At 51.0% G+C, this 20822-nt stretch overlaps 1 protein-coding gene across 1 annotated transcript in view; it reads left to right on the top strand.

Annotated features, from left to right (window-relative positions):
- The window catches only part of Crispld2 (cysteine rich secretory protein LCCL domain containing 2), a 55531-nt gene that overhangs the window by 7921 nt on the left and 26788 nt on the right, over positions 1-20822 (top strand). The window contains exons 2-8 of the mRNA XM_051201585.1: positions 6780-7103; positions 10247-10365; positions 12031-12163; positions 12517-12632; positions 14901-15001; positions 19647-19775; positions 20754-20814. Of these exons, the coding sequence (XP_051057542.1) occupies positions 6855-7103; positions 10247-10365; positions 12031-12163; positions 12517-12632; positions 14901-15001; positions 19647-19775; positions 20754-20814 (908 nt within the window). The 5' untranslated portion in view covers positions 6780-6854. The remainder of the gene's footprint in view (positions 1-6779; positions 7104-10246; positions 10366-12030; positions 12164-12516; positions 12633-14900; positions 15002-19646; positions 19776-20753; positions 20815-20822) is intronic.

Here is a 20822-nt window from a genome sequence, read left to right as displayed (position 1 = left end):
TGGCCTTTGCACCCATCCCGGTCCAGCCTTGCCATAGCCCTGAGGAACCAGAGGTGTGGAAAGGTGATGACCCTCTGGGTAGCCCTCAGCTCTGTCAGAGAGTAGGGTTTGAACTCAGGCCTGACTCAGCCATTTTTCTCACGCTGCTCATGACTCTGGCGCCAGTCCTTTCCTTTTCCATTGAGGTGGAGGGCTCTCTTTCTTAATCCAGAGTTTGATGTGAAGTGTTGCCAGAGAAACCTTCCTTCACACATCAACAGAAGGAAGTCAGGCTTAGGACTTATGCATGGGTTATTTTAAGAATACACTAATTTATTATCTAGGCACTTAATTTGGCTTAAAAATATTACGTTGGCCTGCACAAAACATGCTTGGTTTTAGTACAAAGTGGCTTAAGTGTTTGTTGATTTAGTATTAGTTATGTCCCGAATTAGTCTAGCATAATATTTTAGGCCTTGAATCCAAGACTGAGATAAGAAGATCACAAGTTCAAGACCAGCCTAGGCATCTTATTGAGATCGTCATTCAAAATAAAAAGTGAAAAGAAGGCCAGAGATGTAGCTCAGTGGTAGAGTGCTTGACTACCATGAGGGAGGCCTTGAACTTGATTCCCAGCACTGCACACCCCCCCCCATCAAATTGGCTTAGCATATTGTGTTTATTATGAATTTGTCCCACAAATTCCCTAAGGACTGTGTCTCTGGGGGCACTGAGGACACAAGATGCTGTGAGGGAGAGTACTCTGGTGGCTTGCACCTAGGTATGGGGAGCTTGGGTGGTGTGGGGTGGCCAGCAGGGTTTGAGCCAGCCTGTCACCTCCCTTGGGTCTGACCTTGATCCTGTCAAAAAGCAGACAGGACCCAGTGAGGAGGGGAGATGCTAAAGCCTGCTGTCTGCTTCTTACCCAGGCATCTGTAACGGGATGTTCCCTGCTCAGCTCTGGGATAGCTGCTTGGAAGTGGGGTGAGGGTGTCCCTCCTCCCAGCCACACTTCATTCCCGGGATTTCTGGGTGGTTTGTGGGTATGACTCTGATCCATCCTTGGCTTCTTACTCAGATGTAAGTGCTCTCTTTGTTAGATTTGAGGAGGAGCAGAGCCAGAGACGCTGGCTGTGTGGGGTCAGTGGCCATCCAGTGAATAGGGCTCCAGGCTGGGGCATCGCACCAATGTGGGGCAGTGGAGCAGTTGCTACCTGGGTGAGATGGACAGATGGGAGGCTGAAGTGTAAGGAGTAAATTGACCCTGTCCCTCAGGCCTCTCTCTATGACTGTGGCCAGGCTGTTTACTATTCTTGTTTACTGTCTTTAGTTTCCTCCTCCGTGAAATGGGCTCATAAAATTAGACCCTTCCATTGTGGAGATGATGACACATGAGATTCCAGGAATGAAGGCAGCGTACACTGCTGGGCCATCCCCACTTGACACGCCTTGGCCAGCTCATTGCTGTGGATGTGGACTCACTAGTCTTTGGTGTGCCAGGGCTAGCACATCAGCTTGTGGAGACTGAGAGCTCAATTTTCTGATAGGTCACAAACCACAAAACAGAACCTCCATTAAGGCTAGTTCATACAGACTGGATAAAGGAAGTCACATTTGAACCAAAGGCAGCAGGGTGTTATGGCTGAGACCTTTGGAACTGCGTCTGGCTCTGACTGTGCCCTGAGGTGGCGGATGGCCAGGGGGCAATTACAGTGGCTTTTCCTACAGACACTGTCTTTAGACTTACATGGGTTGGTGGCTTGAAACTGGCCACAGTGAGACGTGTACACCAATGGGATGGGTGAGTGCTGCAGAACAGGCTATTTGCTTGAGTGTCCAACACATAAGAAGCTCATTGTGGGCAGCCAGCAGGAGAGGTGCATAGTGCAGACCCAGTACTGGGGGCTAGCTCCAAGATAGACAGGCCTGTGACACAGAGGCCCTCAGAAGGATGACAAGCTTCCTATCCATGCACAGTTGTCTGGGTGGTTTCTAGCCAGAGGTTGACACTGACCCTCTGACCTGATGTCCTGGGAACTTCTTCCCCAGAAATCCAGTAGCCCCGGCTAAAGGCCATCCTGAGATTACACCTGAGTCAAGTGGCCCGAGGCTTCATTCCTCCCGAGTGTGAGACGTCTAACAGTATTTTAAGGTCTATTTGGCTAAGGCAAAGGTGAGACTTTGAAGTAACAGTTGCAGGGAGACCTGTCGTCCTCTTAGCTCCAAGAGCCCTAGTCCGAGTCTCTGAAAGCCTGTTGTATTGCCATTTCCACTAGGACTAACTCAATATTTCTATCAGCCAGATCTTTGGGGCTTAGAGTACCTCTCCATATATGTCGATGCATCCCAGAGAAGCTGAATGCTCTGTCTGAGGCCACACAGCTGGTGAGGGGGCAATATCAGGGATCGAACCCAGGTTCAGTTTCCCTGAAAGCCCAAGATGCAGCCAACAGAGGCCACCAAGGACCACAGTCCTTATATGGCTCCCCTGATTCAGAACAGTGGAGCCGTGCCCCTCCCCATTCATTCCATAAATATTTATTGAGCAGAGTTGTGTCAGACAGACTCTGGGACTTGGTGGTGAGTAGGCTGACAGGTCTGCGGAGTGATTAATTCCCACAAGGCTTTCCAGGAAGGGGAGCCCATAGTGAGCAGAGGTTCACTGGCGGGTTTGGCAGCGGGCACTCTGGGGTCAGGGGCTGGGCTGTAGGAACAGCATGTGCAGAGGCTGCGCCGCGGCAGCTGGTGTCTTAGTTCTGACATCTTCTTGGCAGGCTTCCCCAAACACAGAGCAGCTGGGCCACATGATGCAACAATCTTCCCTGCACTGGGGCTTTGCTAGCTTTTCAACAAAACAGCTTTTAGACCTCTAAATGGCATCAAGTGCCATCTGGGACTGGTGGGGTCACTGGAAGACTAGTATGATGGCAGCTGCATTGTCGTCAAGCCTTCAGGAAGCTGGGTTTCCAGTCTTTGTTCTCCCTCCAACTGGCCACCCAGACTCCCAAGACTTTTATTGCATACAGGACTCAGCATTGTCTGCTGTAAAATGGGGCTGCAGACCTGTCCACAGTCCTGCCCCAGTGCGTGCCACAGCTCTAGGAATGTAGGCACACTGGCAGAGTCAATTTCACAATCTGAATCTCACCATTGACCCTGGGATCCAAGAGCATTTCCCAAACTTCCTGTACCCCTCTTGCCTTGTTCTTGTTGGAGCTAGATACTTTAGCTACCTGGGGTCTCCTGAGTTCTGGTCTGTAACTCGAGCAAAAGAGAACACCGTCTTGCACAGACCCTCTTGGCTGTGTGGCCCTGCAGCCCATGGGGGGGGGGCAGTCCAAGTTGGTGAGTGATGGAGTGTCAGAGGTTCAGAGGTTGGTAGGGGGAGGCTCCTCTAGGAATGGTGTTGAGAGTCAGAGGGATGGCTCAGTGTGTAACCAAATCCCTGTGCAAGTGTTAGGACCAGGGTTCAGATTGCTAGAACTGCTATAAAACTCGGGTGGGTGTGGAGGTGTGGCAGCCACCTGTAATACCAGCATGCAGGAGATAGAGGCGGAACACCAGGAGCAAGCTGGCTGAAATGACTAGACAAAACAATGGGAGAATCTGTCTCTGTAGACAAGGTGATCAACATCAACCTTCGCAAATGCATGTGCACACCTGTAGGCGTACATGCAAACATGTAGGGACATGCATATTTACCCATGCACACCATATGCAGAAAAGAAAAGAAGCAAGGGTATTGAATTTGGTGAGGCCAAGGAGAATCAAATGAGAGAGAATAGGCCAGGAATGTGGGCCTTATCCCAGAAACTGGGGGAGCTGGGGCCCAGTTCCCCACTGTGACCAGCTGAAAGGTTAAGGAAAATGAGGATGTGGCTGCAGCTGGAGAGGACAGCTCACACAGTGTGTCAAGGACACAGCACAGATGGTACTGTGTATGTTTGCCAAGGAGGGGTCCTGGATGAGTGTCCCAGAGGATTTGTTCATTGCTCTGGGATGACACATTAGGGAGTCTTCACCTACAGAATCCTCACCCAGCACCCTTCCCAGGAGGCAGGACAGAGTGCCAGAACCCCAGAGCCAGGTCTTGATGCTATGCTTTTGGGTGTCCTTTAGTGGGGTACACTGGTATTCTCCAGTCAAAGGGAAGTCCTTCTAGACAGTGTCATGAAACAGCAAACACCTCTCTAGCCCTAGCTCCTGTCTCTGGCTATCCAATGTTGGGCAGTCATCTTAACTCAAGCTCTGTCCCATTTGTAGAATGGAACCATTGGACCACAGCTCTTTGTAATGGAGAGCCATGGTAGCCAGGTGCTCAGATGGAAACTAGAAAAGTGCAGGGCCCCTTCTAGAAGCTGCTATGCCTCTGTCAGGATCAGTTCAGTCATTGCTAAGCTCTGGACATCCTTGACAGCATGTATGCCTCCTTCACAAAAGGTTTTTGGGCCAGTTAGGTGACTTAGTAAGTGGTTAAAGGTGCTTGCCTCCAAGCCTGATGACCTACGTTTGACTCCTGGGACCCACATCGATTCCAGCAAGTTGCCATGGAATCTTCTTGTGCACCCCATGGCAAACACATATCACACACAAATTAAAATAGTAGAAAAGGCAGACACACAAATGCAGTGCCAATGAATGAGCTTGGTCCCATGCATTCTAACCCTTTCAAATTTTTTAATGAAAATAGATTTGCTTATGTATATGAGTGTTTTGCCTTTGCATATGTTTGTGTACCCTGAACATGCCTGTGTCCTTGGAGGTCAGAAGAGGGCATCAGATCACCTGGAGCTGGAGTTTATAATTGAGTGTAAGTGAGCATATCGGTGCTAGAATCGAGCTTGCATCTTCTGCAAGAGCAGCAAGTGTTCTTAACTAGTGAGCCATTTCTCCAACCCCTTTTAATAAGATAAGACATAAGATCTTGCCAAGTTGTGTAGGCTGGCCTCTAACTTAACACATAGGCTGGCCTTGACCTTGTGATCTTCTGGTCTTAGAATCCAGGAATGTGCTGCCGTATCTGGCCCTGACCCTAGTTTTGATGCAGCTGCTTGGGCAGTGAATGGGGAATGGTCCTCACAGGCTGGGATGTTGGACATGTCCCTGTGCCCCATACTTGTGGCTTACTGCTTTGACAGCAGGCACCAGGTCCCTCAGGCTCTTGTCTTCCTCCCTTCCTCTTGCTCCTTACAGCTATAGCCCAGCAACACATGAGACACAGCTCTTCTTGCTCCTGTATTGCCTGGTGTGTAGTTGCTCTGCTGTGGCCTGGCCCCACAGGTCACATGTTAACCAGGAGACAAAGATGGAGCTGTGGGTGGGGCTGGTTCCTCCCGAGGCCTCCCCTAGCTTGCAGGTGGCACTAGCTCCCTGTGTTCTCCCTTGCTTGTCCCTCTGCTTGTGTTTGTGTCTGATCTCTTTATTTCATTTTGTTTTTTCAAGACAGGGTTTCTCTGTATAACAGTCCTGGCTGTCCTAGAGCTCACTATGCAGATCAGGCTGGCCTCAAACTCACAGAGATCCACCTGCCTCTGCCTCCCAAATTCTGGGATTAAAGGTGTATGCCACCACAAATAAGCAATTAAAAAAAATGCTTATTTATAACATGATGTGTATATTTTGCATTTGGATCTGTACTCGTGTGTACAAGTGTACATGTGTTATGTGTATATGTCTTTGTGTGTATATGTGTGTATGTATGTATATGTATATTTGTATGTGTGTTTGTGTCTGTATGTGTGTGTATACATGTGTACGTGTGTGTTCATGTGTGTGTTCATCTCTGTCTGTTAATCTTTTTCCATATTTAAAAATGCAAGGCATCCTGGTGGTCCCACTGAGCTGCAGCCCAAACTCACATTTCAGACATACACATAGCATTATTTGTACCATCTTCTACCAGTTGTTTTTAAACTTATCACCATGCTATATTTATTAAGATCAAAGCATAACCCTATTGGCTCCTTTTACCTGCTGTATAATTTTCCATCCCGTTTTCCCTTTTCATCATCAATCAATTACCATTCCCACTACTGATTGCACTTTGATTGTGTCTACTTTAGTTAGGCCTAGGTTTTCATCTGGTTGATCACAGTAGTGTCACATGACAATTGATGCTTTGGGCCTTTTGGCCCTACCCTTCATGCTACTCAAGCACAAAGTAACACAGGTGGGGCATTGCCATGATCCCAGGGTGGACAAGCAATGACATGTTTTGGTGTGTCCCTTTGACTGACTCTGTGCAGCTGGAGATGTACCTATATAGTGGTGTAATCGATCTGATAGAGTTTAGACCCTCTGAATGTTCTACATTCTTGGTGTGCTTTCTGGCTGGGCCCTTGTACACAGTGGGCATTCCATGACCCCCTGGGCTCTGGCCCTGAGGCTCCTCCCTTGGAGCAGGGCAGGGCTTGACTCTGGCATCTAGAGAGCAGATGATCCCTGCCTCTCTGTCAGTCGGTCGTCGTGGTTTTGGTCTCACAGGCTTAGCTGGGACCCTAGAGGGTACCAGGGTGGGGGGTGAGAATTGTGGCTTTCTCAGGACACTGTGCCTGTCCTGCCTCCTGGGACAGCAGATCTCTCTAGAACTCTGGTTCATCTTTCATCTCTTCCCCTCCTCTGTTTACCCTGCCCCCTGACAGTCCCAAGTCCATGTGACAGGTACACACACAGTTCTGCATGAGCAAAAACTAGGGGAGACTGGCTAAAGGCACAGAGCCCTTCCTATGCTGGTTTGGTGATGTTGGGCATAGCTGACTTAGGTCTAACTTGCTGTATCCTGCTTCCTCTTTTCTTTCCAGAACCTTCGGTGACCAGCCTTGCCTCAGGAGCCCAGGTTGCCCTTTCCCCTTAGCTGTGGCTGCAGGTTTGGGGCCATGAGCTGTCTTCTATGTAGTATGGTCCCAGTGGGGCTGGCTCTGCTGGTTTGCGGAGCACAGGCATTTCTCCTCCCTAACACCACAAGCCTGGAGAAGCTGCTGAGCAAGTACCAGCAGGCAGAGCCACACTCACCGCACTCACGGGTGCGCAGGGCCATCCCCTGGTCGGATCGCGAGGAAATCCTTATGCTGCACAACAAGCTTCGAGGCCAGGTGTATCCCTCTGCCTCCAACATGGAGTACATGGTGAGCAGCCCACAGGGGTGAGGGCCAGCAAGGGCTGGCACACTATCTTAGGACTTTTTGAGAGGTCTCCTATAGCTAGGCCATCCTGAACATACTATGTAGTTGAGGATGATTCAACTTCTGATTGAGGCACCAGCCTCTTAAGTGTTGATGTTACTGGTGCACATGGCTGTCTTTCTGACTGCTTGGGCTGGCTCCAAACTTGCCATGTAGTCATGATGACCTTGAACTTCTGATCTTCTCCTCTATCTCTTGTGCTAGGATTGCAGGTGCTCATCAGCACGCCCAGTTTATGCAGTGCTGGGATGGAGCCCAGGGTTTCGTCTATGCTGGGCAAGCATTCTACCCCCTGAGCTACCATAGTCTACCCCCTGAGTTACTTACTATACTCTACCCACTGAGTACCACAGTCTACCCACTGAGTACCACAGTCTACCCACTGAGTACCACACTCTACCCACTGAGTACCACAGTCTACCCACTGAGCTACCATAGTCTACCCCCTGAGTTACTTACTATACTCTACCCACTGAGTACCACAGTCTACCCACTGAGTACCACAGTCTACCCATTGAGTACCACACTCTACCCACTGAGTACCACAGTCTACCCACTGAGTACCACACTCTACCCACTGAGTACCACACTCTACCCACTGAGTACCACAGTCTACCCACTGAGTACCACACTCTACCCACTGAGTACCACACTCTACCCACTGAGCACCACACTCTACCCCCTGAGTTACTTACTATACTCTACCCACTGAGTACCACAGTCTACCCACTGAGTACCACACTCTACCCACTGAGTACCACAGTCTACCCACTGAGTACCACACTCTACCCACTGAGTACCACACTCTACCCACTGAGTACCACAGTCTACCCACTGAGTACCACACTCTACCCACTGAGTACCACACTCTACCCACTGAGTACCACACTCTACCCACTGAGCACCACACTCTACCCCCTGAGTTACTTACTATACTCTACCCACTGAGTACCACAGTCTACCCACTGAGTACCACACTCTACCCACTGAGTACCACAGTCTACCCACTGAGCACCACACTCTACCCACTGAGTACCACAGTCTACCCACTGAGTACCACAGTCTACCCACTGAGTACCACACTCTACCCACTGAGTACCACAGTCTACCCACTGAGCACCACACTCTACCCACTGAGTACCACAGTCTACCCACTGAGTACCACAGTCTACCCACTGAGCTACACTCCTACCTCACATTTTCTGCCTCATTTCTCTCTTTCCTTCAGTGGAGTCAAGGCCTTGCTTCTCTCCCTGTTCAGCCCTGTTTCTGTCCTTGTCCCCCAGATCACAACCCCACTTCCTCCACCAAGCAGCCACTGATTTTCTTCCAGAGACTACTCTGATACTAATGGGTCCTTCATGGTCTCAAGGTCTGGAATGAGTGGCCAGCTATGTGGGCCATGAGCAAGGCCACCTTTGGGGGATACAGTATGAACCCCCATCTTTTTCCTTAGGAAAGCTGGGCACTCTTCCAAGATGTCAGCCCATGGGGTGGCTGTGTGCTTTTGGGGGTGGGGTGGGGATAGAAACATAAAAAGGCATTCTGGGTCCTGGGTGCTTTTGCATCTGATCTGTGTGATGCCTGGCCTTTGCCAAGGATGACAGAAGTCATCCCTCCTGAACTCTTGCTACAAGCTGTTGGGGTAGCCAGGTGAAGAGCTCATTTGTCCCCAAGTTCCTAGGTAGAAACATTCCCCTTGGCTGGTTTTCCAGAATTGGGGTAGGGGTGAGGATGGGGAAAGGTTGGTCATAGTCCACAAGGTCACTTGCTGCCCACCGGCCTAGACCCTCTACTCAGTAGCTTTTAAACTTTCAGACACTGAGCCCCAGGGTGGCCGGTGCAGCTCACACATGGATGGGGCCTCCAGCGATTTCTCAGAGAGGCCTTGTTGTAGATGGTAGCTTCAATGCCCTCATACCTCCTTGTCAAGACAGAGGCAGCTTCTGTTGGGGGACCATGCCCTAGCAGCCCTCCCTGGGCAGGTGGCTGGGGTGTGTGTCATCCCATCAGAGATGCCATGGAGGACTGGGTTGGAGGTGCGAGCGTGGAGCCCTGAGGGACCTTGGTGGGAACCTGGGAGAACAGGAAGTATTAACCTCAATCTGCAGATGGGGAACTAGACTCAGAGAGGATGATCTGGAAGGGCCTGGCCCTTGACATACATGCTGCTCAGAGAGGTATGGTAAACGTGAGAGTGTGGGAGACCAGGCCCCTTCTCTACCTTTCAGCCTTCTGTATGCCTAGAGGCTTAGCTAACTGGGGTTTCTGTGGAGTTATTGCACCTGTGCTGTATGTGTGTACAGAGGAAGAACTCGTCCTCACGGGGCTGCTGACCAGAGGAACACCCCTACCCCCCACCAGCAGGCTTCTAGAGGCTGAGGTAATATTGTGACAAGCAGAGGAGAGCAGGAGGTGGAGGGAACCCAAAAGGCCAATACAGGACTCAAGGCGGTGGCCAAAGCTAAAGACTGAGGTGGTCACAAGTAGGAGTAGGAAGAGTGGACTTGTATGCAGGGAAGGGTGTGAGGGAACAGAATGGTGAAACCTCACCACCCCACATGTCTTGTTCCCTAAAACGGAAGCAAGTGGGGTGACTCTGAGGAGCTGTGTGGTGTTTGGATTTCTGATTTTCCCCCCCCAACATGTCATAGTGCTCCTGGAGAGTCCGGTATCCTCAATGGGTCCCACAGACCTACAGCCAGAGCCTGGCTCTAGACTAGCTGTGTATTTGACTGTGACCCAATGGCCTGGCTACTCACAGCCTCGGATCTGTTCTGTAAAATGAAATAAGATGGGCACTCTCCAGGACTGTGGCAGGAAGGCAAGGAGAGACTAGGATGTATCCAGGGCTAGCACTGAGGGTGTGGGTAGGCTCTCAGCTCCTGAGGATGGCCCGAGGGTGATCAGGGCTCTCACCTGTCCTGTATGTGTCTGATTGCATTCCCTCTCCTGTTTCACACTCACTGAGACCAAGATAAGCTGGACTCACAAGCTTCTGTTAGAGGCCCAAGAGCTCTGACAGCCCTGGGGCTGGGGTTTCTGCCTGGCCCTCCTGACATCTATGCTGTCTCTCTCCCCTGCAGACTTGGGATGAGGAACTAGAGAAGTCTGCAGCAGCATGGGCACAGGAGTGCCTGTGGGAGCATGGGCCTGCCAGCCTCTTGGTGTCCAACGGGCAGAACCTGGCCGTGCACTGGGGCAGGTAAGCGTAGCCGGCACCTGAGCTGCAGCATCCCCCCCCCCACTTGAGCGGGATCCGGCTGTTGCAGGGTGGCTGGCACAGAGAGCTTGGAGTTCCTGTGTGTTGTCAAGATGTGGTGTGGTAGAATACTTGCCTGGAAGGTTCTAGGCTCTGGGTTCTGTCCCCAGCACCATAAACAAAGCACTTAACCTGCAGCTCTGACAGGTTCAGCTCTTTGTTTATGGCCTACTGCTTGGCCAGATAGCAACGTGGTTTTTCAAAATTCCAACTGCAGCCCAGACTGCCACCCTGCATGGTACCCTTTCCTTCTATCAGCTTGCTTCCCTCTAGATTTGTGCTGTTTTCTCGTGCAAGAATGGCTTGTCCATCTGACGAGACCCACATGCAGCCTTTCTGTCCCCATGGCTTTGGCTTGGAGCTTGGCTCTGTTCCAAGGCCCTCCAGTCATCCCTCCAGGGGCCCTGGGGCAGTGATGGGGTCAGACGCTCAGACCGTGCCTCCTTGATGGGTAGGTTTCCTCCCCTAAGGCATACTGGCATGGTATAGTGTTCCTAGGAGTGACAGGCAGGCTCCCTTCTACCCTAGCTCTTTATGGCATATGCCTCCAAGGGGCTGACCAGGGTGGGAGGCCATGTCCTGGGGACTTGCTGACCGCAGCTGCTGGTGCTTGGCTTGGGCAGTAATTGTTACAAGACCTCAAACTGCTTGGCTGACCACAATGCTGTCACAAATGGTCATTCTCTAAGAACCACCCTGTTTATACTTGCTGGTGACCAAGGGACTGTGGGTTCACAGATGAGTTATTATTATTCTTCCTGATTGAAACAAAACAGAACAGTGACTGCATAGTGGCTCACACCTGGAATCCCAGTGCTCAGGAAGAGGAGGCAGAAGAATCTTGAGTTCAAGGCCAGCCTGGGGCAGTGGCCCCAGATCAATGGCTTCACCACAGTGTCCTAGCTGTGTGTCATTCTTCATCTGCTTTATGTCTCCTGGCCTTTGCATCAGCTTCAAGTGAACCTATATGCATGCCTACCCTCCTCCTCTCTGTCTCCTTGCAAAGTCCCCCTGCTTGGTCCTGACCAGCCCTGTTTCTGTCCTCTCTTCCTCCCTCCCTCCCTCCCTTCCTCCTTCCTCTTTCTTTCCCTTTCTCCTTCCCTTTTTTCCTCATCCCATCCTTTCCTCCCTCCCCCTTCTTCCCTCCTTCTTTTTTCTCTTTTTCTCCTTCCCTCCCCTTCTCTCGGGAGCCTCCCACATGTAATCACTGTTGCTGAGTCACACCCCGCCCCTCTTCTCACTTTTTGACTCAAGTTCTTCCACGAACTCACTCTGTAGCTCAGGCTGGCTTTGAACTTGACATCCTCCTACCTTAACCTCCTCAGTAGCTGAGAGGACAGGCCTGCAGCCCCTCACCTGCTCTGCACGCACATCTTTCATCAAGGTGGTCTTGGCTGCAGTGTGTCTGAAATCTTGGGTTCCTGAGTTGCATGTATTTCACCTGCTGTGCATGGAAATGAACACATAATTAAGCCAACAAATGTAAATCCCCCCTGCACACACAGGTGCCTTGGAGGCCGCCCAAGATAGGGTAGATTCAGGCAGGTGCTAGCAGGGTTGGGAGCCTGGGTCCCTATCTGTGGACCACCCACCACTTCTGCCCTCTAGGTACCGCTCTCCTGGGTTCCATGTGCAGTCCTGGTACGACGAGGTGAAGGACTACACCTACCCCTACCCCCACGAGTGCAACCCATGGTGCCCAGAGCGCTGCTCAGGGACCATGTGCACCCACTACACACAGGTAATTCAGGTGCTGCTGAACTCCACTCAGCCTGGGCCCCAGACCTGGGGAGTGTGTTTGCAAATGTGAATGCAAATGAGGCCTTTGCTCTAACTCAGTGCTTCTCGAAGCACACTGGTTGTGTCCTGCTACTTGCTATGGATGAATTCACGGATGAGAAACCTGGAGTATGCCCTGGAAACCTTTATGGCAATTTACATGGCTGAGGTTTTCCACCATCGTGTGCTTATAGCTTGTTTCTAAAAGGCATGTGCACTCCCACAGTGGGTGTCTCTTCTCTGGTACCCCACATACCGCTGTTGCCCTGGGGCACCCTGCCCCTGAGCTGTAGTAACACAGTGATGTCTTTTCAGATGGTCTGGGCCACCACCAACAAGATTGGCTGTGCTGTACACACCTGTCAGAGCATGAACGTCTGGGGAGACATTTGGGAGAATGCTGTGTATCTTGTCTGCAATTATTCTCCAAAGTAAGACTGCATTGTCTTGGTTGTACAAAGTGGCTGGGATGCACTTGTTTGCCAGCGGCGGCGGCGGTGGCAGCAGCAGCTGCAGGGGTGGTGGTGGTGGGGCTAGCTAAAATTGGTCTAAAATTGCTTCTAGATGAGCAAATGGCTCAGAGAGTCAGCAAACACTTGGGCCCTTTTTAAGGTAGGTCCTCATGGCCCCAAATGGCTGCGGAATTCCAGCACTGTGTCTTCCCCTACGATTCTACTTCACATAGTAGGAATGTAGGAATGGGTTGTCTCCTTTGGCATTTCTCCACAAAATGTCCTTGACCAGAATTAGATCAATCATAGACAAGGGGGACCACAATTGCTCCAACTGGTTTTATGAGTCATCTCCCAGGGCCACTTGGAGTAGCTGTAGTCTGGTAGGAGGAGAGACAGAGTGGAGAGAGAGGCTGGGCAAGAGAGAGTGAAAGATAAAGGGGGGGGGGGTGAATAGTGCTGTTTTCTCTGCACTGGAGCCACGGATGGAGTCTAAGGAGACACGCCCTCCCACCAGGCTGGCTGGTTTGTGTCAGCTTCTACTTCCCTTCCTGAAGAGGCCATGCCAGTTCTCTCCTCAGCATCTCTGTCACAGTGCGGTCACTCACCCAATGGCTCACTGCACAGATATGTGCAGAGCAGAGTCACTTACCCCTTTGCAGCCTGTGGTTTGAACAATGATGCTGGCCGTCATCCCTGCACGGGCAAAGGCACTGTGGTGGGCTCCCAGACATGCGTATTTACTAGAGGAATAACACAGGCCAGAGGAGGTGGAGTGAGGTGGGGGTGGGGAGCTGTGGGGTTAGGAGGGGAAAGGCTGGAGAAACCATGGAGCATGGCTTTGGGGCTATGGGGCAGCAGCTGAGCAGCCACATTCCTGCAGGTTATGGTCCCCAGGGCAACTCTTAGCACAGCTGAAGGTGTAAAGTGAGGGACACCTTGGATTAAACCTTTATGTTTAAAAAATGCTGGCAGCTCTGATCAAAAGCATAACTCTTGGGGCTGGTGAGATGGCTCAGCAGGTTAAGGGGCTTGCTTCCAAGCCTGATGACCTGAGTTTGATCCGCAGGACCCATATAGTAGAAGGAGAGAACTAACTCTCACATGCATACACACAAACACACTAAATAAATAAATGTAAAAAGATTTTTTTTTAACAGAAACAAAACAATTCCCATCCCTGGCATTGTTCTCTCCCCTTTCTTGGTAAAGGCACCATATTGTCACAGTCTTCCACTTAACCAGCCTAGGACCTGTAGTGGCCACTGAAGGAGGCTAGGGCCTAATGGCAGATACTTCGTCAAGTCCTGTTTGGGAGGGTAGACATCTAGCATGAAGGCCTGGGGGCATTGGTGCTGGGGTGGTCTCACCCGGCTTGCAGGCGCCCATCTTCCTGCTGTGTGCCCACTTGGCCATGAGAGATAGCAGAGCTATCTATCATTGAGGAAACAGGATCCAGTATGCTGAGGAGAAATGGTTTTGGGGAGCAGGACAAACCCCTGAGGCGCCTCAGTTTTCTGAGGAAACTATCAAGCTCTTCCACGAACAGTAGGGGGAATTTCAGTCCATGCCTGATGTCCCACTGAGGTTCATCTCAGTGTCCCCCACTGTGTGTCCCCAGCCAAAATACTTGCAAGGTTAGAACTGCGGGGTCCACACCAATGTCCCGAGGCTGCCCTGACTGACCAGGTGGGTCTGTGGGGGTTACACTGTGACAGTGGCTGAAGAGGAGGTGAGGCTCCTCCCCCAGTATGGGCCACCTCCCTCCATGGCTCAGTGATGTCATCACTCTTTGGCTATTGTCGTGGGCCACAGGTTGCATAGAGGAGTCTATGGGGTCTCTCAGTGGCTCTGACAGGAGCCTTGCCTCCCTAGAAAGTGACCAACGACCATCTTGGTGGGCCTCTTTGCTTCATAGACACTATTAAGAGCCTTGCCCAAGTGTTATCCTGGTGGCTAGCTACTGTATGATTAATGAGCCACGGCTCATGGTAGGGGCCACTGTTTGAGGTTGCTCAGATGGGTCTGGGGCTGTATATGTCACCATTGGAGCCATTCCTCATGCAATGCTCAGTGACAGTCTCTTCATTGTGCCCAGAGCCCCCTGGCTGGCTGGAACTGGAGGGGGAGGCTTCTTTTCCTGGACCAGGACGGTGTCCTCTCAGCATCAGGGACTCTGTTTGATGTTCCCTAGTGGGGCCCTGGGCTTAAAGGACGTGGTTCATGGTGTTTCTGGTCTGTCTCCAGGGGAAACTGGATTGGTGAGGCCCCCTACAAGAATGGCCGTCCCTGCTCTGAGTGCCCACCCAGCTATGGAGGTGGCTGCAGGAACAACCTATGCTACCGAGGTAGGTGGTGTGAGGGCCCCAGCCCTGGCGTGGCTTCCAGTCCTCTGAGTCACAGGTGTTGAAGGCTGAAATGGAAATGAAGTCAGGTCCAGACCCACCCCGTAGCCACCCTGCCACCCTTTAGTTCTGTGCCCCTCTGCTCTCTGCACTTGGCCCTTGCCACCTACAGACTCCGCTGTCCTGAGATATCCCTTACAGACCCTGCTGTCCTGAGATAAACCCTCTTCCCCAGGTGGCTCTGTGGTCTGGCCCCAGGGAACATAGCCCAGACTCCCTCCTAACTTTTTTTTTTTTTTTTTTTTTTAAGCATGTCTACTTAAGACAGAGGGTTGTAAGTCAGAGGTGGTGGCTCACACCTATCATCCAAGCAATTGGGTAGCTGAGGCAAGAGGGTTGCCAAAAATTTGAGATCAGCCTAGACAACATAGCAATACTCTATTTTGCCTCCTGGGATCTCTCCAAAACAAAACCTACACACACACACACACACACACACACAAAATCAAGTTTTTGTTTTTTTAGGGTTTTTTGTTTGTTTGTTGTTTGTTTTTCAAGACAGGGTTTCTTGTGTAGCCCTGGCTATCTTGGAACTCATCAGGCTGGCCTTGAACTCACAGCCATTCGGGTGATTAACATGAAACTCAAAGCAAGCAGTTTGAGTTTCACCCAATCAGCCACGTGCACTTGTGCCCTTGTCCTTTATCCTCTTGAGAGTGACTGCTGCTTAGGTTGCCTGGGGGACAGGCTGCTTTCTGCCTGTGACTGTTTCCTAGAAAGCATCCATTTTCCTCTCACGGTAAACACCACACGTTCTCACACTTAACATTGTCTCAGCATTCTGGAATAGTTCTGGCTCTCAGAAGTTGTGTCTCAGAAGTGGAGGTGGTGTGGGGGTGTGTCCCCAGCTCAGCAGATGTCTGTGGCTGAGATTTATGTTCTGTGTGACACCAACGGCTGGCCCGGGGCTAACAGGGTACGGAGTGGGCAGGCTCTGCTGCAGGGGAGGGTGGGTATGCAGCAGTGACCCTCTTGCCTGTACTGTTCCTAAGATGGACACGGCGTCAGTCTGTGGGGCCCTGGGGTGTGGAATAGCAAAAGTCTTAGTTCACAGAAGGCCACGCTCTTTGCCACTCCAGCTAGCGGATGTGAAGGATGCTACTAGAGGGATGGGACAGAAGTAGGGAGTATGGCCCTGCCTACAGTCTGTCCCATGAACTGCCTTATGCCAAGTAACTATGACAGCTCTTGCCTGGAGACAAGTCTGATGTCCCCATCTTCAGGGAATCTAGACATCAGACAGACATGCACCTGTCACCATGTTCTTACGATTCCAAAACTTCTCTGGAACTTGGTTACCCAGTTATTACAGCTGCTGGTGTACTCAGGGCACTGGACAGGTGTGCCCTGCATGCTGGTGAATAAACAGACCCTCACCTCCACAGAGGGCTCTTTCAAAGAGTCAGAGCACACAGAGGCCCCAGACACGAGCTTACCCATCCCACGGTGCCCATGTGCTTATTCATTTATTTGTGGTGGAAAACACCCAACTTTGCTTGGCAGACATTGTCGTTTTCTTAGCTAACCATGCAGAAAACCTCCCCTAGCTCAGCTTATCTACATAAGCCACTAAATTAGGGTGTGCCATGGCACCCTTAAGGCCATGACCTATAATGGGGACACAAGGATTTAAGGATAAGGATAGAAGTTTCATTTTATCCGGTACCTCCCTGTTGGGGATAACAGGCTGGGGAGGTACCCAACTCCCTGTCCAGCTACATCCCAGCTTTGTGAGCCTAGATGGGGCTCTTTTTACATCCCCTTGCCCCTCTGAGCCTCAGTTTCCTAATATGTGAAGTGATTGCCATGTCTCTTATGGCAGAAAGATGAGGATTGGGGGCAGGGCCTGAGTGCTTACATGTCACAGTCACAGAGCTAGGGGGACCTGTGGGGTGGCAATGCCCTAGGCCCTGAGAACCCTGGCTTGGAGCAGACTGTGTGTTGAATATCCTGGGATTGAACAGAGCCTGGTCTATACAGGGATAGTTACTAGGATGTACCTAAGTCCTTTTGGGTCACACATCCCTATGGCATCTCACAGAGGGGATTGGGTACATGACTTTCAGCTTTCCATTTTCATGTGTGGGTCTGGAGACTAGGACTGCCTGCCCTTGCTTTGAAAGAGTGTGCTATCTCAGACCCTCCCAAACTAGATTTCTCTAGTAAAGCTGGCCTTTTGAGTCATCAGATCCTAAAGCCAATGGAAGAAACCTAGCTCACTCTCAGACAGCCTGGCTGTCAGCAGTGGATTCTGAATGGCTGCATTGATGGGACAGGTGTTGGGGCTGCCTGTGTAGCCCAGGGGCTCTGTGGAGTTCAGCCCAGAGTAGGTGCTACTGTGCTTTGGGAATTCCAGCCTTGGGGACCTCAGACCTTGCTGGTGCTCATCCTTTTCCCTTGGCTCTCAGGGGTTTGAGTTGCTTGTTCACTTGGGATTTTGTCAAACTTCTCCTGTGTGTGGGGTATTGAGAGGTATGTTGGGCTATGAAGCTGGGGCTCCTGGTAACAAACATGAAAAAACAGCCAACCATACGCATGCCTTTTCACATCTGCTATCCTGTCTCTTCTCCTCTCAGGCCAAGGCTAGTCTGGAATGAATCGGCCCCCATTCACTGCCCAGTGGATACCTGTCATGGTGGCAGGGGACATCACTCTAGGAGAGACAGTTGCCCTTGGGGATGATGGGTCTCTGTGGAGTCAGAGAGGCCGATGGGTGCTTTGTTTTTCCTCCTTGAAATAGTCTTGGTCCACTGATAGTCCAACTCTGCACGGGACGTAATATTTTCTCATGAAGGAAACTGCCAGCCTGGGAGAAGGAGGACTCATCCCCTACCCCCCCACCCCCGCCCCGCCCTATGGGAGTGCTAATGAGCAAGGTTAAGGTGGGTGGGTGGAGCTTTGAAGGGGCAGTGAGGGAGGTGTGTTCAGTGGGTTTATTGGACTCCAGGGAGTTTCTGTACCTTCTCCTTTGAGGTGCATGGAAGATGCTTCCTGCCTGGCTCTGCCATACAGACATTTGTGGAGAACTGTGGTCCTTGGTGGGGCCGCCTGGGGGTAAGGTGGCACAGGAGGGCCAACCCGCCCTCAGGCTCTGCTTTGGCTGGAGATCAGAGTTTGGTGTCCTGGTAGTCCCACTTCTATTGTCCTTCTGAATAAGAAGGGAGGTTAGTGACCTGATGCTCAGAGGCATGAAGTGAAGTGATTTGAAACAGGGTGGGGCTGAGGGCAGTGTAGGGGAGGAGGCAGGGTGATGAAGGATGGAATATGATGCCCTGAGGTGGAAAAAGATTGACACTGGGCAAGCTATAATCTTTTAAAGGAGGAGCTGGGACTTTCAATAGTTCCATGTACCAGGTCTAATGCCTTTTGAGACAGGATCTCATTATGCAGTCCAGACTGCCCTGAGCTCACAATTCTCCTGCCTCAGCCCTAATGTAAAGGTTGCAGATCTGTCCTGCCCTCTTAGCACAGAGTGTACTGGTTAGGTTTTTGTTTGTTTGTTTGTTTTGTCAACTTGATATAAGCTAGTATCATCTGGGAATAGGGTGCCTCTACTGAGAAAATGCCTGTCAGCCAGGCCAGGAGGCATGCCTGTAAGGGGCATTTTCTTGATTAGTGATTGATGTGGGAGGGCCCAGCCTACTGTGAGTGATACCACCCTCAACAGGTGGTCTTGAGTTGTATAAGAAAGCAGGCTGAGCAAGCCATACAGAGCAAGATAGTAAGCAGCATCAGCCCCTGCCTCCAGGTTCTCTCTTGGCTTCCCTCACTGAACTGTAATCTGTAAGCCAAACAAATCCTCTCCTCCCCGAGTTATGTTTGGTCATGGTATTGAGCACATCAATAGAAAGCCAGCTAGGGCATCTCACGATGTGGACTAGATTGTCATGTTACTCACTTTATAGCCAGGCCGGCCTTGAACTTGAAGCAATCCTCCTGCTTTAGCCTCCTGCGTGCTGAGATTACAGGCATGAGCCACTATGTTTAGCCAGGTCCAGTATTAACGCAGTGACTCTCCATTGCTGAGCCATGGCTTCAGCCAGGTGAGTGGTCCCTGACACTAGGGGTAGAAGCGTGACGAGTGAGATCAGAGGGACCTCGGAGAAAGTTGCCGTTTTGAGGCTAAGGTTAGGGACAGGGGCAGATGAGTGTATGGAAGAGGAGGAGGGACAAATGACCATTCTGCCATCCAGGTGTGCGTGCTGCGCTCAGCCCCACCCAGGGCTACTTCTCTGAGGTCCAAAGTAAACATGGGAATGAGCTGACCTTCCATGCTCTCAGGACTGGTAGAATTCCACCAGGGCAGGCCTCTCCCCAGCATGGAACCTCCTCTCTCTAGTTGAAACGACCCTTTGTGAAGCCAAATCTCAGAGCTTAGTCTGCAGGATGCTTTTTCCAAAGAGCATTTTAGAGATGGCTCGGATGTCACAAACCTTTAATCCTAGCATGTGGGAGGCAGAGGCAAGCGAATCTCTATGAGTTTGAGGCCAGTCTGGTCTACACAGTAAAATCCAGCCCTAACAACAAAGCAAAACCAAAGAACATTTTTGTTGAATCCAGCATGTTTTCTCCCCTCGCCCCCTGTTAGAGGAACCCTACAGTCAGAAACCGGAGGTGGATGAGAATAATGAGGTGGAATCGCCCCCTGCTCCCGAGGTTCAGCCCAGGGTGGTCAGACCCTCGAAGCCCAAGAAGACCCCAGCCATCAATTTCATGAGTGAGTTGATGTCCCCAGCCTCAGGGGACACCTGCCTCCCCCCCACACCACCACCTTTGCTAGGGGCTGGCAGAGAATGGGAGCTGGCTTCCTGGCACCAGGGAGAGGGTCGGGCAGAGCTGGTTGGGGTGCAACCTCAATTCTCATTTGAAAATGATGCTTGTAAGTCATGGAAGCAAGCCTGACAGGAGGCTGCTGGGACGGCACGTTCCTCCAGGCAGGATGTTGTGTTTGCTCATTTGAAGTCAGTCTCATGGAGCCCAGGCTGCTCTTGAACTTGTTGTGTCGCTAAGGATGACCTTGAACCCTTCATCCTTCAGCTTCCACACCCACCACAAGCCATGCCCCCTGTATGTCCCACCCCTTTGTAAGCCTTACCTTCTCAGAGCAAGGTTGGGCTATGGGGACTGAGTGTATATTAGGCGGCCTTCATGGTCACATGGTTTTTATTTAATGCTCATAAGAACTTGATTAAGGGTAGTAGTTGGGTCTCAGTGGAAAATAACTTGTATAATGTCACAACTGGCTCTGGAGCTGGGCATAGTGATGGAGGCTGAGGCAGGAAGACTTCAAGTTTGATGCTAGCTTGGGCTAATCGTGAAAACCTGTTTTTAAATGACAAGAAAAAGATGATGGGACAGATTTAGTGGACTTCCCTGGAGGCCTTACCCTCTCCTGGGGAGCAGATGGGAGGAGGGAGAGTGGACGTAGTGGGAGGAGGGAGGGGGAACCGGGATTGGAATATAAAAAAATAAATTAATAAAATAGCTAAAAAAATGACAAGGAAAAAAAAGGAAATAGAAATAAAGTCTATTTCTGCTGTTCAAGCCTCCCACAGAAGCCCATAGCCTGGAGGTACAGCTCTTGCTCTAGCTATGGTATGGATTCCAGAACATTCCATAATGTCTCTTGGAATGGGAAAGGGGTCTTCTAACCCACCCTTCTGGACTCATAGTCCCACCCCCATATCTCTCCTAGCCCAAGTGGTTCGCTGTGACACCAAGATGAAGGATAAATGCAAGGGATCCACATGTAACAGGTGAGGGC

The sequence above is a fragment of the Phodopus roborovskii genome, unplaced genomic scaffold, assembly GCF_943737965.1.
Source record: "Phodopus roborovskii unplaced genomic scaffold, PHOROB, whole genome shotgun sequence".
Taxonomy (NCBI): Eukaryota; Metazoa; Chordata; class Mammalia; order Rodentia; family Cricetidae; genus Phodopus; species Phodopus roborovskii.
This window is presented reverse-complemented; position numbering and strand designations above follow the sequence as displayed.